The sequence below is a fragment of the Dermacentor silvarum genome, chromosome 5 (assembly GCF_013339745.2).
Source record: "Dermacentor silvarum isolate Dsil-2018 chromosome 5, BIME_Dsil_1.4, whole genome shotgun sequence".
NCBI lineage: Eukaryota > Metazoa > Arthropoda > Arachnida > Ixodida > Ixodidae > Dermacentor > Dermacentor silvarum.
In genome coordinates, this window is record NC_051158.1 from 71,534,167 (window position 1) to 71,548,287 (window position 14,121).

Consider the following 14,121-nt stretch of genomic DNA (forward strand, 5'->3'; position numbering starts at 1 on the left):
TCATTCAGGCCACAAGACATTTACCATGTCAATTTCATTTTTCTTCTTTAGCGGCCCCCATTACATTTCTTGCAAATTATTTTCCGTCTCTCATTCAATTAGTCTTCATTATCTCTGTTTTAAATGTAATTGTCCACTCGTCTGGCCTGACTATTCAGTTATGCACTAAACCTTGGTTCTCAGTTTTACCTTTTTTCTGCCTCGTTATTTCGATCTTGTAGTTAGTACTGTTATTTTTGCGCGTCCCCTACAGCCACGGAATTCCTCGCTTATGCGCAATTTTGGGGGACGGGCGATGTTTAAGGACCATCATCGTCATCATGTCTGTAATATCAAAATGCCTTCCATTTTTTTTTTCCTTGTTCATCCCGGAATACATGGCCGAATTCTATCGCCTCAATTCTTTCCTTTTCCTTTCTTTATTTGTTTTTCTTTCTTTTTGAGCACAAAATGTCATTCATGGCTCCCGGTATGCCGAGTAATCCGCTCGGCTCAAGGCCTCTTCATATCTGTCCTCTCTTCCAACAGATGACTTATGTTCAAGACCTATGTTGCAAATGATGCGACGCAATTCGGTCGATTTGTGCACTATGCCGGCTAACTCGTTTTCCACAGGAAAACAGAAATAAAGAAAAGGAAAAAAAAAAGAACAGAAAAAAGGCGGTATGCACCTGCACCGGTGTTTCAGCGCAGAAGAAAAAGAAAAAGATAGCAATAGTACAGTGGAGGCATCCTTTCTTTCGAGGATTCATCAGTGTAAGGAAAGACTACGTGTAGGCATTTCGCTAAGCTGCCGCTGTTGTGTAATGCTCACGGATTGAGAAACACTGCCTTCTTAAACACGACTTTGTTTTTTTTCAATGTCCAAATGTTCTTGGTGCTCTGCAGCATCTTACAATTGTAGGTGCTTTCCCCTTTTGCAAGTAAACGAAATAAACATACGGTGCGCCTAAAACCGGTGAGGTGGATTGGTCTATACGGTTTGTGGGCGTAGTTGCTGCAATCTTCAATTTACTGAGCCCCCGCAGACTGTTGCCCTGAATACACTCGTTGAAAGCGTGCACGTGTCGACGCATCTTAGGCTTCACAACATCGCCTTATTTTGCGCTTGCATTCTCGTTACTTTCGAACGAAATTGCGCATGCGCTGTACAATGCGTAGAGGAGTTGCGTGCGCGGGTACGCACGTTGTTGCACGTTCATTAAACATGCACATTATGTGCACTATGTGCAGAAGTATTACAACTATTCTTACTGCAACGCATACACATTATCTGTTGTGTTAACAGACAGAATGCCGCATGAGCTATATGTCACGTAGCGCAGCCCATAGCGTTCCATACTAGAGAGCGAGCGTGATAAAGTGCGTTGAAGTGCATTTATTTAATATGTTCAAGGTATTGCGGACCTGAGTGACTCGTATTTCAGTTTGACTGCCTCTTTTGATAGCCGCCGAGCTGTTAACGCGAAGAGCTTGCTTAGAACGCGGTGTTCACTGCAAGAGTGCATGGGTTGCTGTTCCGCGAACGCGTGCTTCTCGTGAATCAGAATCCTGGGTACTGCTTCCTTTTCTGTTCTCACGGTGTCCTATGTCCTGTGCAGGATGCCAGCTGCTGGTGGAGGACGAGGACGGAGTGCGGGTGTCGCCCAGCCCGTCCCCACGCCACAGCCTCTCGTCGGCGGGATCGGGAGCCTCGCAGGGAAGCACACGAGGGCGATGGAGGGAGCTCCAAAAAGTGAGCGGCATGCTTCGATGTCGTAGGGCGACTTAAAAGAACGCTTAATTCTGTGCCGTCGCATGAGGTTGGGAGGAGGGTGTGGAGTGAAGTAACTATAGATAGCTGAAACAGAAGAATCCTCGTTCATAGCGTGCAGCAATTTGTTGTAATAAACCGTAAGGTTGCGCTGTTGTATTGCACTAGCAAAGAAAGTTGAGCGTGAACGCGTAACATCCACCTTAGGGTAGCTTTGCCCTAATCGCCCATTAAGCATGTGGCCCGCACGCATTAATTCACTTTATTCGGGATTATGCGCACTGTGGTTGTATGGCTCAGTTCATTGAAAATTCGGTGATCGTGTTAAGTAGATCAGTCACATACGAAACGTTTGTGCCTCTCCATCTGTTCTTCCTTGTATACCTCAACGTTGCACTTCCTTTTTCTTGTTTTTTTATCTTAATAGTTAGGGTGTTACAGGTCTGAGGAACTGCTGACTCTTGAGCACGGTGATCACGTGAAACTGCTTGCATTGATGCTTGGTAGAATAATATGCGGCTATACATGTATGCATATAGGAGCTGTTAAGACCTGTCGTCATGCCATTCGTATCTTTCCCATACAGGAAGCTTATCTTCAATTCCGATTAGTTCGAACGACATGCTAGCGTCAATATACTTCATACAACTTGACGATTAATCTCGAGACGGGTATAGCCGTCGAGCGTGGTTGAGGCTCAACTTATGCAGCGTTTCCGGATGAATCGAACCGTGATGCACGTGCGCATGGGCGACAGCTGAGTGTCGTCAAATTACGGGCTATATATATACCTGAAGTCCGAGATGACTTACGCCTTGCGCGACGCCGTTTCTGTGACCACCGAGGCGAGACTAACGTCTTCCCGTGGTCGTGCAGGCAAGAGCAAGGCGGCGTGGGCGGCGGCCTGGCCAAGCTGGCGCGGCTGCTCATGCAAAAGGAGAAGGCTCCCGGCGAGCGGTCGCCCTCGGCCAGCAGCACGCTTCTGTCGCCGCCGGGACCCGCCTCATCCACGTCGTCGGTGTTCGACCCGTGAGTGTTGCTGCTGCTCCCCTCGCATAAGGCCGCGAAGCCCTACGCCTGGAGTCGTCGAGTATCTCGATGACACGAGGCAGCGCAGATTTTGCCAAATAGAATCGAAGCCCGTTTGAGCGTGGCCGCAGTGTCACGCCTTGTCACGACCACCTGGTGCATCCGCATTGTTTTGGAAGCCCCGGAGGCTAATTGCGGCTCTCGTCTACCAAAGCATTTAGAGCCGGTAGATGCACGGGAGTAGCACGACGCACCCAGGACTCGGCGACCAGCATACACCTGCAGTGGCTTTGTTTTTTTTTTTTTTTTTTTTTCGTCAGAAACTGTAAAGTTGAGACCAATTTAGGACGGCACATGCTGTGATAAATTTTAGCTCTGTGGGAGCGTCCTCAACAGCCAGACGTTTATCTGATATATGTACAAATATATTTTTTTTTCTTTCGCGCGCGCTTGTACTCGTGGCATTAAATATCTTTATATCTATCATTCATCTCCCTTCTACGGGCCTCCCATTTTATGCGGCGGCCAACTAGACGATCTTGCGATTAAATATCCTACGATTGTCGCTTTGCGGTATCTCTCTTCTGTATCTCGCCCTTGCGGATACCATTGGCATTCTCGATCAGAGTAGAAGCTAGGCTACACAGCTATACGAGCACAGAAATTGCGAACGCGGTGAAGCGTTGCTGTGGTATACAGCGCGGTCAGGCCAAACGACTTAAATGAACTTCGCACTTTCAAACTCGTGAAACCTTACTGCATGCGACAGTGCCCTCAGCTTCCAACTGTTTGCAACGTAACTTAATAGCTTGAGAAAAGTAATACGTTGTCCGCGTAAATATTTGTAAAAAAAAATAAAGGGACAGGACAAACGTAACACGGTCCTTTCTGCCCCGTCTCGGTCGACGAACGAACAGAGCCACGGGTTTCCCGGGCGTGCCGTCGACGCCCCTGCGCCGATCTGCCAGCATCGACAGCCTGCTGGACGCGACGGCGGCAGCCGCGGCGGCGGCGGCCCACCATCAGCACCATCACCATTCGTCGTGCCTGACCGCCAACGGACAGGCGGACGAGGCATCGTTCCAGACCACGCCGACGTCTGGCCACACGCCCCGACCAGGGGCGCTGCCCAATTCGCCCAGCGTCCCCAGTCGACTCGCCAAGGGTGTGCCAGGTGAGAGGGCTGAGGCGATTTGAAAGGCGCGTCGAACCTCGACTGAAACGACAACCACATGGAACGCGTATTTGCGACGTATGCGAGGCGTGACCCGTCGTCCGTGTAACTCCGCGCGATAAAACACTGACCGGTGACTGACAGAGGTCACGCGACCAACCGCGACTGGCGACCGACTCACGGCGATTGATGTTTACACAGGCAAGTGCTGCCTGCCTGCCCGTCGCCACACCGAAATGTCTCGCGATTGCATGGCGTTCACGTCTACGCTTACTGCTATTGCCACGTAAAATAAGCGTTAGCGTATACAGATGTGCTGCTCCTGCGACACTCGTTGGTTCATTATACGTTTACGACTGCAGTCGCGCGAGTGAAAAATTAAGCATCGAGCGACCGACCCAAAAGAGTAGCTTGTTCGACCAAAGCGACAATTTGCGACCGGGGATCAACTTGTTCGCGCGCTCTCTGCTTGTCGCCGGTGTGAATGAGCCCTAAGACACGTAGAAGGCAAATGCGCGCACTGTCTTTTACTGACAAGGAACAGCGCCTGGCGATATAATAAAAGATCCGGGCCATAAAATGCGATCTTCCTGCACAATTTCATCAAGTACAGAGAAGCAGTCAGCGCAGAATCCATTCTTATTTTAGTATGAATACGCAGGTCTTCATCTTTTCTTATATGACCGGTCTGTCGTCCAATCGGCTTGCAGAACGTCATAGCCACCGCGGAGGGTCACGCCGTAAATAGGTCCGGATTGCGTTCCATTTGGCTGTCACTCATAACAGAACGGGCACATTCGAGCTGTTTGGACGCGCCTCCATGGTGCGGCCTCGCTATTTCTACGATGCTTAGTGCCACATATTTCTCTTGGGTGTTTGGTGACAAGATTCGGCCGCACTGCGAAGGCACAGAAGCGCCGTGAGACAACGATAGCCCTCGGCTAATTACATTTGAAAGCGGCAGTAAAGAAGAGCCCAGCGATGTACACAGAGCATGTGCTTAGCTCGGCGCAATGCTTTGCTTACTGTAACGCCGACCTTTGTGGCATTCTTGAAGCGCAATTTACTAATCCAACTTAAGCTGATGTCCACCTTTAGTGTCGCTTTGATATGTGAGAGTGGCAATACGGTTCAGTTCAGAAATGTGCACTGTTCTAGAAGGCATGTAGCCTTCTTCTTTCTTCTTCTTATTTTTTTTTTTTTGCATTTTCGTACCGTTCCCCCACTCGACTGACTGCCTCCCGCATTCTTGAGCATGTCAGCGCCTCTTGGAAAAGCGCGACGAGCAGCCGCATTCTCGCGATTCGTCGCTGACAGATGCCAAAAGCGCTCGTCACTGTCACAGAGGTTCTTGTAGACGGAACGAAATGCACGGAATCTGTGACGTAATCGAGATGCGCTTCACACGTAACACAAGCTTGCATGTGTGTTGCATGCCCTGGTTTCGTTTGCGAATGTTTGTTTAGAAACGCTGTTCGTGGGCTCCGAGCGATGTTCCGTAAGCTCTATCAACGTTTTCGTCGTTCTTCTATATTCTAATAGCACGCTGCGATGTATTGCTATAAACTCGTCGTATCTAGCCAGCTGTGATGTATCGAAGCCGTTCATTTCATGGTTGTTTCATTTTTGACGATGTCCGGAGCTAGGCGTGATGCATGCAACTGTAGTGTATGGTTGGAACGTTTCTGCAACCTATATGATGTTATATCCCGCACCATGTCCTTCGAGCCAACTGATATTGGCCATTTTAGCTAACACGCCAGTGCGCTTAATCTTTTCACTGACCTTCCTCGTGCGGCATTGTAAGAGTGTAAGCTAAAAGATGCATTTCGCGTCCCTATAATTTTTCCCCACTTGTAATGAGTGTTTTTCACAATGATTGGCAATGAACTTGGTACATTCATGACGTAGTAGTGAACCATGGTCACCATTTATGTTCCTTAAGCCATGATTTATTTAGAAGTACTAGTCCGCAAGCTTAGCTGACCTTTATTATAGACCTCTCTACGGACTCTAGAAGCGGTTGCAATGCGAGGGTTGCGATGGTGTGAAAAGTCTAGCACTAAAGCCGAAAACTGAACACTGGACTCGGTACACTGGGCATTTTTGACAATTTTCTTATGCACGCATGTGTAGTGCGGTGTTTTTTGTGATCACGAGCACATCATCGCTGTGTCGTTCCTCATACTACCACGGGCCCTAAAAATGCGGAAACACGTTAAATTGAGACATGGGCGCGATGGTTCCCAAACACCGTACTATGTCTGCATTAGACCATTCGTGATGGTCGCATGGTAGAGCCGACTGCGACATTTTTCGCAGCGCGGAACTCGCGAACGAGTTGCATTTTCTCGCGGCTACATCGCCCCTTAGCCTGAAGTTTGGATGAACCATGGGGTGGTCGTGCGGGGAAGTATCTACTGCACTGTGGTACTCCATGGTACTAACGGTTCCAGCAACACGCGCTGGTCCTCGTCTGCTGTCTGTCACCTTTTCCTTTGTACTGCTCTTGCGCTAACCCTAGTACCATGAAAAACTGTACCAAGTAGCCCAATTCATAATGTTTCTATACGACGACGAACGAATTCGCTGCAAAGTAATTTCGAGTTTTTCTCGGGTCACGGTGCTCCGAAAACCTTTACTGCTTACATTGCGCAGAGCCATCTTGTTTGCATTGTGTGATCGTTCACCGCGCCTGTGCGACTTAAGTTTCACTGTTACACCGGGCCTGTGCCTGTTCCGTGCGACCATCATATAGTGCCGCGTCACGTGGTCAAATAGGGCATGGGAGTGGTCGCACACCCTTCTGTACACCACCGCTGTCCTTGTTCCACTCTTGTTTCGCCTTGTGGGTTGCACAAACACCACCTCACTCTGTGCCCTCTGTTCTTTCCACACACGCCCCCTCTCCCTTCTGTTTCACCTCCTCCACCACCACTCTACACCCTGCACGGTCTTCTACCAACTGCCCCGTCACTGGTCTTGCCTTCTCCGCGGCCGACTTCGACCGCGTCCTGCACAAAAACCGAAATCTCTGCACCCTGCATCGTCCCCTGTGGTGGTGGTCGTCATGGTGACGGTGATTGGTGACGCCAGGCCTGCGTCAGAGTAGTGTGGAACTGCTTCTCGACGGCTTCTCGTTGTCCAAGTCCGAGCGCAAGAAGCTCGAGAAACTCAACAAGTTCAACATTGATCTCCAGGGTGAGTTTGACCGCTGGCCCATATAAGGTGTGATCCCGGCATTTCAGACCGTTTGATGTGTGATGACCAACCGCGTATACAGCGAGCGCATGGGAAGTTACATGATATCTAATGATTGGTTATTTAGGAGGATTTCGAGCGTTCAGTTGTAATGGTTTCACTGATACAAGCAAAGGGATCGGGTAGGAATTACGGCTGTCTGTGTGTTATAAGGTGTTCCTTCCAAAAATCAAACATATTTGCTCAGAGATAGGTTTGGTAGTCGAAACGACCTAGTGTTACTGCATCCTCGAGGAAAAAGAAAGGTTTCGCGTCTGACCAGGGGTGATTCTCTTTCCACGCGCAGCTCTGTTCGCCGCCGTCGAGCACCATCACATCGAACGGGCCCGCTCCATTCTCGAGTCCAGCGACGTCGACGTCAACAGGTGAGCCAAACATTACCGGCTACTCACGCCTCATATATAGTGATGCTATACGGTGTAAGGTGGAGAGACTAATTGCTCCCTGTGCGCCTCAGTCGCAAGAATGGTAATAATTATGCGCTGCTTGACATGACATATGGAAAATTCAAGTTTTTAAACTAACATGTTGACACATTTCTTCATCGTTCTTCGCCTCTTCAAGCAATACTTGCCCGGCGAAGTTAGTAAGGTTGCCTTTGTCTATTTAGCTGACCTGTCGAGCAATTTCACCCAGTGCTCGCACCGTCCCACTGGTGCTCACATGGGATTTGACATCAGCGCCGACGCAGCTTCGTGATTATTACGTGGATGTATCTGAAATACTGGCAGCTACATTGGCGCTGTTTTTTCCCCCAAAGAATAAATCTTTGCTGACCAATTACATATGGGGTCATGAAACCTTTCCGTGAACAGGGCAGTTTTCACAAACGTGGATGGATAATCAGTTGAATATAAGGGGGGGAAATTAAATGCGGGACAACAGTACGCCGTATTCTGCAGCTTATGCCGTAAAACAGTTTCACGACGTCACGCACTGCGGTATGTCTGTACGTAGATCGCCGAGCGGACCGTTTCCTCGTACAGTTATCAGTGCGTGAATGCGGGCTTGTTGCTTGCTAGAGCTTGCATCCGTATTTCGCAGTACAAATTTGAACAACACACACACACAAGCAAATAAAGAAACGAAATAGACGGGGCGGACGCTGGTTCCAGTGCTGGTGCCGTCTATTTACCATCTTTCATTGTGCGCGTGGGTATCTTCTCCGGTTTCGCGCTCCGAATACGAATGCAAGATCCGCATATAGCGTAAGTACTAATTAACCATGTCTCAGCGGCGCAAAGTTCTCCGACCACTTTCCGGCCTACTTTTCAGCCGTGGGAAATCTCATGCACCTCGCGCATATGTGGACGCATCATCGCAGAGGGTGAAACGCGCCAGCGACGTTTCTCCATAGTCAAACTCGTCCTCTTAAGTGTGGCGGCAGCCATGCAGCGTGCGTCCGGCCGTTTCGAATTGTTCCTCCCACACAAACGCGCGTCGTTGGGAGTTTACACAACGCGTGTTTCGCGAGCAACGCGGCTTCGGCCTCGCTCTGGATGTGTTCGTCTCCGTGACGCGCTCGTAACGGCGTGACCGACACTCTCTCCGGCGCCGTTCTTTTTTTATGTTTGTGCTCTTCTGCTGGATGACTTCCGGAAAAGGGACGTCGGAGAGCAAGGGTTCGGGCGTTGAGCGCGTGCTTCGGCTCACGTAGGCCGCGCGGGGAGGGAAGGGAGCCCGAGCCACCTCTCGAGCCTCGGATCTCGTATGGGACCCCCCCTGCGTGTGGATGTTTACCCGCACTCCCAAGGAAAACAAAGTTACGCGCGCGCCCTGGAAACATCTGTCTTGGGCGAGATATCCTCGCGGCCGCATTGGTCACGTCGGGAAGTTGAACGCGCGAGTTAGAAACGTGGCACTTCGCGGACTCCTCGAGGGGTCGGTTCCCACGTTGGCCGAGGAAAACAAGCCCGCGGTCTCTGTCTAACTGGGTCGACGACTCGCGCGCGCGCTGAAAGTATCTATTTCGCCCCTCTGGCAAGAAAAGGGGTGACTCAACTTTACCGGAACCCGCCGCGGTGGCTAATTGGCAGTGGCGTTATGCTGCTGAACGTGAGGAAAAATAAGATGATATATGGAGCATTACGTCTTTGCGTGTCCAACTATGTTAAATGAACTCTATAACGAGTGCGTGTAGGTTTCATTTTTATTCAAAGCGATTTGAGCAACCGTTCTTCTGGTTTCTCTTCGCCGACTACACACACACACACACACGCATAACACACGTGCCATTCGCCGGCGGGGTCGCGCCACTGTAAACTTCCTCGTCTTGCTCGGGGGCGCGCGCGCGCTGGCCTTTTCCCTTCTCCGCGGCATTTCCACAAAAAGAATGCCACAGCCCCACAAAGACGCGGCGAAAAAGAAACCGTTCCTCTCCGAATCTCTCCTCTCCGCCCCTTTCTCGACACGCCGAAAAAACGCCGTGAGTCGTCGTCGACGTCGTCCGCCGCCCGTCAGCAGCGGCAGCCGACGTGTACAACTCGAGGGGTGAGGAGTCACGGTCCAGCGGCTTTCCCGGTTCGCGGCCTTCCCTTCCTGCTGGAGCGGAGGCCCGCCTGCTGGGCCGTAGAACATCGGGCCAGAGCAGCTGCCGTTGCAGAGCGCGGTGTCGTCTCTCGAGTTGGGCCGGTCGCTGGTGTTGTGACCCGCGCGAGTCGTCCATTTGTGAATAGCGAACGGGTTCACGTGTTCTGAAAGTATGGTGCATGTTCGGCTACGTGGACTACGGTGTGCCTGCAACGTGAAGCGTTGTACGCGGGTAGATGGCCGGGTAACAAGTGCATTGTAGCGTCGACCGACGGTGGTGCACGATGAAGCGCAAATACGTGTGAGTCCCGGTCATTCTGCTCTCTTTGGTGTTTCTTTATTTATCCTGCCTTCATTTTATCGTCTGTAAGTCAACCAACATATTCGTCGAGTCGTAAAGCACGCGGTACGGTTACTTTGTAGCGATAAGGGAGAGGAGGATTGTGAGGAGGGTTTGTATCGTATACGTCCTGACTTTTACTGTAGCGAGAGTTAGCCCAAGGGCACGAGATCCAATCCCGGCCGCGGCGGCCGCATTTCGATGGGAGCAAAATACAAAAAAAAAAAAAAAAACGCACGTGTACTGTGCATTAGGTGCACGTTAAAGAACCCCAGTTGGTCCAAATTAATCCGGAGTCCCCCCACTACCGTGTGCCTCATAGTCAAATGACATGTTTCGGCACGTAGAACCCAATAATTCAGTTGCTATAACGAGAGTATATGCTCGAAGGAACGCGATCTCAGTCGAGCGTCAGACACCGAGAGTGCGAGCCCCTCTTCGTCGGCGGGTCAATCATGACAGTGCGTCCACAGTGCGCGCCAGTCTTCTTCGCTACAGAATGAATACTATACGAATTGAAGAACGGTTCTTCATTGTACAACTCGGTGCTCACCGCCATGTGAGAAAAAAAAAGTTAACCATAACTCTCAGTGCGGAGGAGAGAGAGAGAGAGAGAAAGTATGCACAGAAAGGCAGGGAGGTTAACCAGAGGTAGTTCCAGACGAATGCAGACCAGACGAATGTTGAGGTCAGGCACCGGAAGTGCTCACTGGAAAGTACACCCATACACGGAATCGTTCAGACTCCGTACCCCCAACCTGCTCCCCCATTCGGCCCCTAACGTTTTCCTTTGTGCTTCATTGCGTAATTTATGGCATCGTACTGGTCGTGACCACAGACAGGAAACAAATCTATGGGAACCTGCACGGCTTAGAACGAACATAGCGGCAGTTGTGGAGCACCCGCATATCTTATTGCCATCTACGCGGTATTCTCTGCCTCGAAAGCATAAAAAAAAATGACTCGCCATCCTGGCCCGCCGAAAGTGGATGTCCAGCGAAGCTGTGGGAAACCGCCACTACAACTGCTCAGGGGGATATTCTTTATAAATACGAAATCATTACATGGCCCATGACGCGAAAAATCTGGCGTTAACATTCGATGGTACCAAAATCCATGTTACCAAGTGGGGACGTCACGTTTGATATGACGAAACGTGATACATCATCACCTCAAACGTCCCGTGATGACGTAATCACACCAAAGGTCGCGCGATGACATATACGTCGAACATTACGTGATAACGGCATCGTCACGTCACGATATCGCCTGACGACGTCATCACTCCAAACGTGACGTCACTCGATGACGTCATCATTAGGTGTTGATGTCAACTGGTGACGTCATGTGTAGCCTCTTGGAGGCGCAGCACACTGTGCGCTTCTGCTTTGCACAGTCTCCGGGATCGGCCCACATTTTTGTGTGATCGAAGGTCGCTCACGCGGACCCGAAAAATCCTGACCAACTAGAGACTAACAGTTTCGCTGTAAGAAAGCATAAAGCTCTTCATTCGCGTCGGGTAATGTATCGGTATCGTTGGTAACCGCTACACAGCCTCGCGGATCACCGCGAAGCAGTGGTAACGAGACACCGCTCGTTCCGTTTCTCGCAGCGTGAACACGGACGGCTTCACGGCGCTCGACGTGGCCGTGCTGACGGGCGAGGCGTCGCTGGCCCGGCTGCTGCAGTCCCGTGGCGCCAGCGAGAGCCCCCGGTTCCCGACGCCCGAGGCCAGGGCCACCCAGCTGTCGGCGCTGCTGCGCGAGGCTCACCGCTGCGTCGACGACCTGGCCGGGTGCGTGGCCTCCGCGTCGGCCAACCAGGGAAGCCTGTCCAACGCACTGCTCAAGGTACGTACGAACGCGCACGCCTGCTGACTGCCGAGTTCCGAGGGGACACAGCGATTCGCGCGCTGGACGCTTAGCGGGTCCAAGGACGAAGCTGATGGAACAGAAAACCGCGGGTGCTTAACATTAAGAGAAACGAGAATGGCAGGGTTGATTGGAGAGCACGAGGGTGCAGCTGGTATGCTAGTTGACGGGAACAGAAAAAAAAAAGAACAATGACTCACCCTCCCGGCACAACGAAAGTGGAGGTCCAGCAAAGCTGTGGAAAACCGCCACTGCAACAACTAGAGAGCTGGGGGTATTCTTTATGAATACGAAATCACTGTATGGGCGGGGCCATGAAGCGAAAAAAAATCTGGCGTTAACATCCGATGGTACCAAAAAACATGCGACCATGTGGTGACGTCACGTTTGACATTATGACCAAACCACCTCAAACGTCGCGTGAAGACGTGTTCACACCAAATGTCGCGTGATGACATCATCATAACAGCTTCGCCGTAAAATGAAGTAGGCAAATTTGAAGCATAGCATGGAGTCGGCTGATGCAAGACAGTGGTAATTGGAGATCGCATGGAGGGTCTCCGCCATGTAGCGGACATCAAGTAAATTGATGATGACGCGTATTGCCGTCAATGGAACGCTAGAGCATCGGAGAAGTTGCCGGCGGCATCAGCACTAATAGCAATATACACTGATGGTTTGCTCAACCACGAGACAGAACGCCTTTGCGCTATAGCAGCTCTCTAGGATTAAGTTTTTCATGGTCTGTTTGTTTCTGCGAAACTCGGCGTCACTAGATTACGCCATCATACGACGCCGCTGATTACTGCATGTTCGGTGTTCTGTGAAATCGTGGTTCGTATAAGTTGTACGGTACTGTGTGCCTTCGATTCGAACACAAAAGAGGCACTCTCAAAGCAGACAAAAATACTTGGAGCCCTTTGTGCTGCTTTCCATCAGCACGAGTGTCCCAGCGTGGTATCAGAGATTTGCACGCGCGGTGTTGATAAGGCCCACGCGCGCGCACAGATTTCAGAGGCCATGCTCCGAGGCTACTGAACGTACATGTGTAGTAGCCTCAGAAGGAGCACAACACGTCAATTTCGTTCTCTATGTGCGTGCCGCAGGAGAAGGAGCGCCAACTGAGCCTATGGAAAAGGCGCCTGGAGCTCATCTCGGAGATGAAGGCCGGTTTCGACGAACTCCGTAAGCCCACGCTCTTTTTGCTGTTGGTTGCAATCGTCTCACTCTCAGTTCGTACGCCCGTCTGCTCAGTTTCCCATTGGTTAATGAAGGGACTGTCACCGTGGCCTCTGCAGGGCCGCCGGATCCGCCCAGCCGAGTGACCCTGGAAGTGGTGGGTACGCAGTCGCTTCGGGTGCGCATTTCCGAGCCGCCGTTGGCCGCGGTGCAAGCCAGGGCCTTCGTCACCAAGTACAGAGGTAAGCACTCTTGCCGCCGTCTTTTAACGTCCATGGCCTCCGCGACACATTGTGCACCTCCGCACTGTGCTTGTGACTGCGGGAAAAAATCCCAGTCGCAAGTGCCTGGTACCCAATGTTGCAAACGAGAAAAACGAGGAAATAACGATCGTTCTAAATTTTTGTATTCGCAGTAGTCGACAATGGTTATATGTTCTTGAAGTGTCTCAAGTTAGAGAAGTTCAACTGCAGAAAACTAAGTTTTACTTATAAAGGTGTAATACTGGTAGCAGCTAGATGGTCCCGAATATTTAGCAGACTATTGCGTCTTGGTATTTAATTTGCTACCCACCAAATTTAGCGGCCGGTTGCAGAGGGAGAAATCGGGAGTCTCTCGCGAACTGTGTGTCTAAATATCAAATGGGCCTTAGAGATGCCAGCGCGAGCTACACAGTAAGAAGTCTTCACAGTATGTCAAGTGTAACATCGTGTGCTAAGAGCGTACTGACATAGAAAAACAACTTTTTTTTTCTCGCTTGTCCGCAGTTGAATGGTGCGAACGCGAGGACTTCGCCCTCGGCGTGGGCTCAAAGGAGCTGTCCGATGTCCAGTTCCTGGAGTACGTCATCCGGGACCTGGAGAAAGGCACGCCCTACTTCGTACGCGTGGCTGCCGGCAACGCCAAGGGCTTCAGCGCTTACCAAACCTCGTGGCCTCCCTGCGCCAGGCCATCAAGTAAGGATCTGTTCAAACTATATATAGGA

The 14,121-nt window shown here is 50.9% G+C and overlaps 1 protein-coding gene across 5 annotated transcripts in view; it reads left to right on the forward strand.

Annotated features, from left to right (window-relative positions):
- Positions 1 to 14,121, forward strand: part of LOC119453483 (ankyrin repeat and fibronectin type-III domain-containing protein 1) — a 160,055-nt gene that overhangs the window by 127,806 nt on the left and 18,128 nt on the right. For 2 of the 5 annotated variants that reach the window (XM_049668175.1, XM_049668174.1), the window contains 7 exons: positions 1,602 to 1,735; positions 7,053 to 7,157; positions 7,504 to 7,582; positions 11,699 to 11,936; positions 13,064 to 13,142; positions 13,232 to 13,378; positions 13,904 to 14,092. In XM_049668175.1, coding sequence (XP_049524132.1) covers positions 1,603 to 1,735; positions 7,053 to 7,157; positions 7,504 to 7,582; positions 11,699 to 11,936; positions 13,064 to 13,142; positions 13,232 to 13,378; positions 13,904 to 14,092 — 970 coding nt within the window. In that variant the 5' untranslated portion in view covers position 1,602. Of the gene's footprint in view, positions 1 to 1,601; positions 1,736 to 2,629; positions 2,783 to 3,699; positions 3,957 to 7,052; positions 7,158 to 7,503; positions 7,583 to 11,698; positions 11,937 to 13,063; positions 13,143 to 13,231; positions 13,379 to 13,903; positions 14,093 to 14,121 lie in introns of those variants that run through there. The other 3 variants (XM_049668171.1, XM_049668172.1, XM_049668173.1) reach the window with 3 other exon arrangements.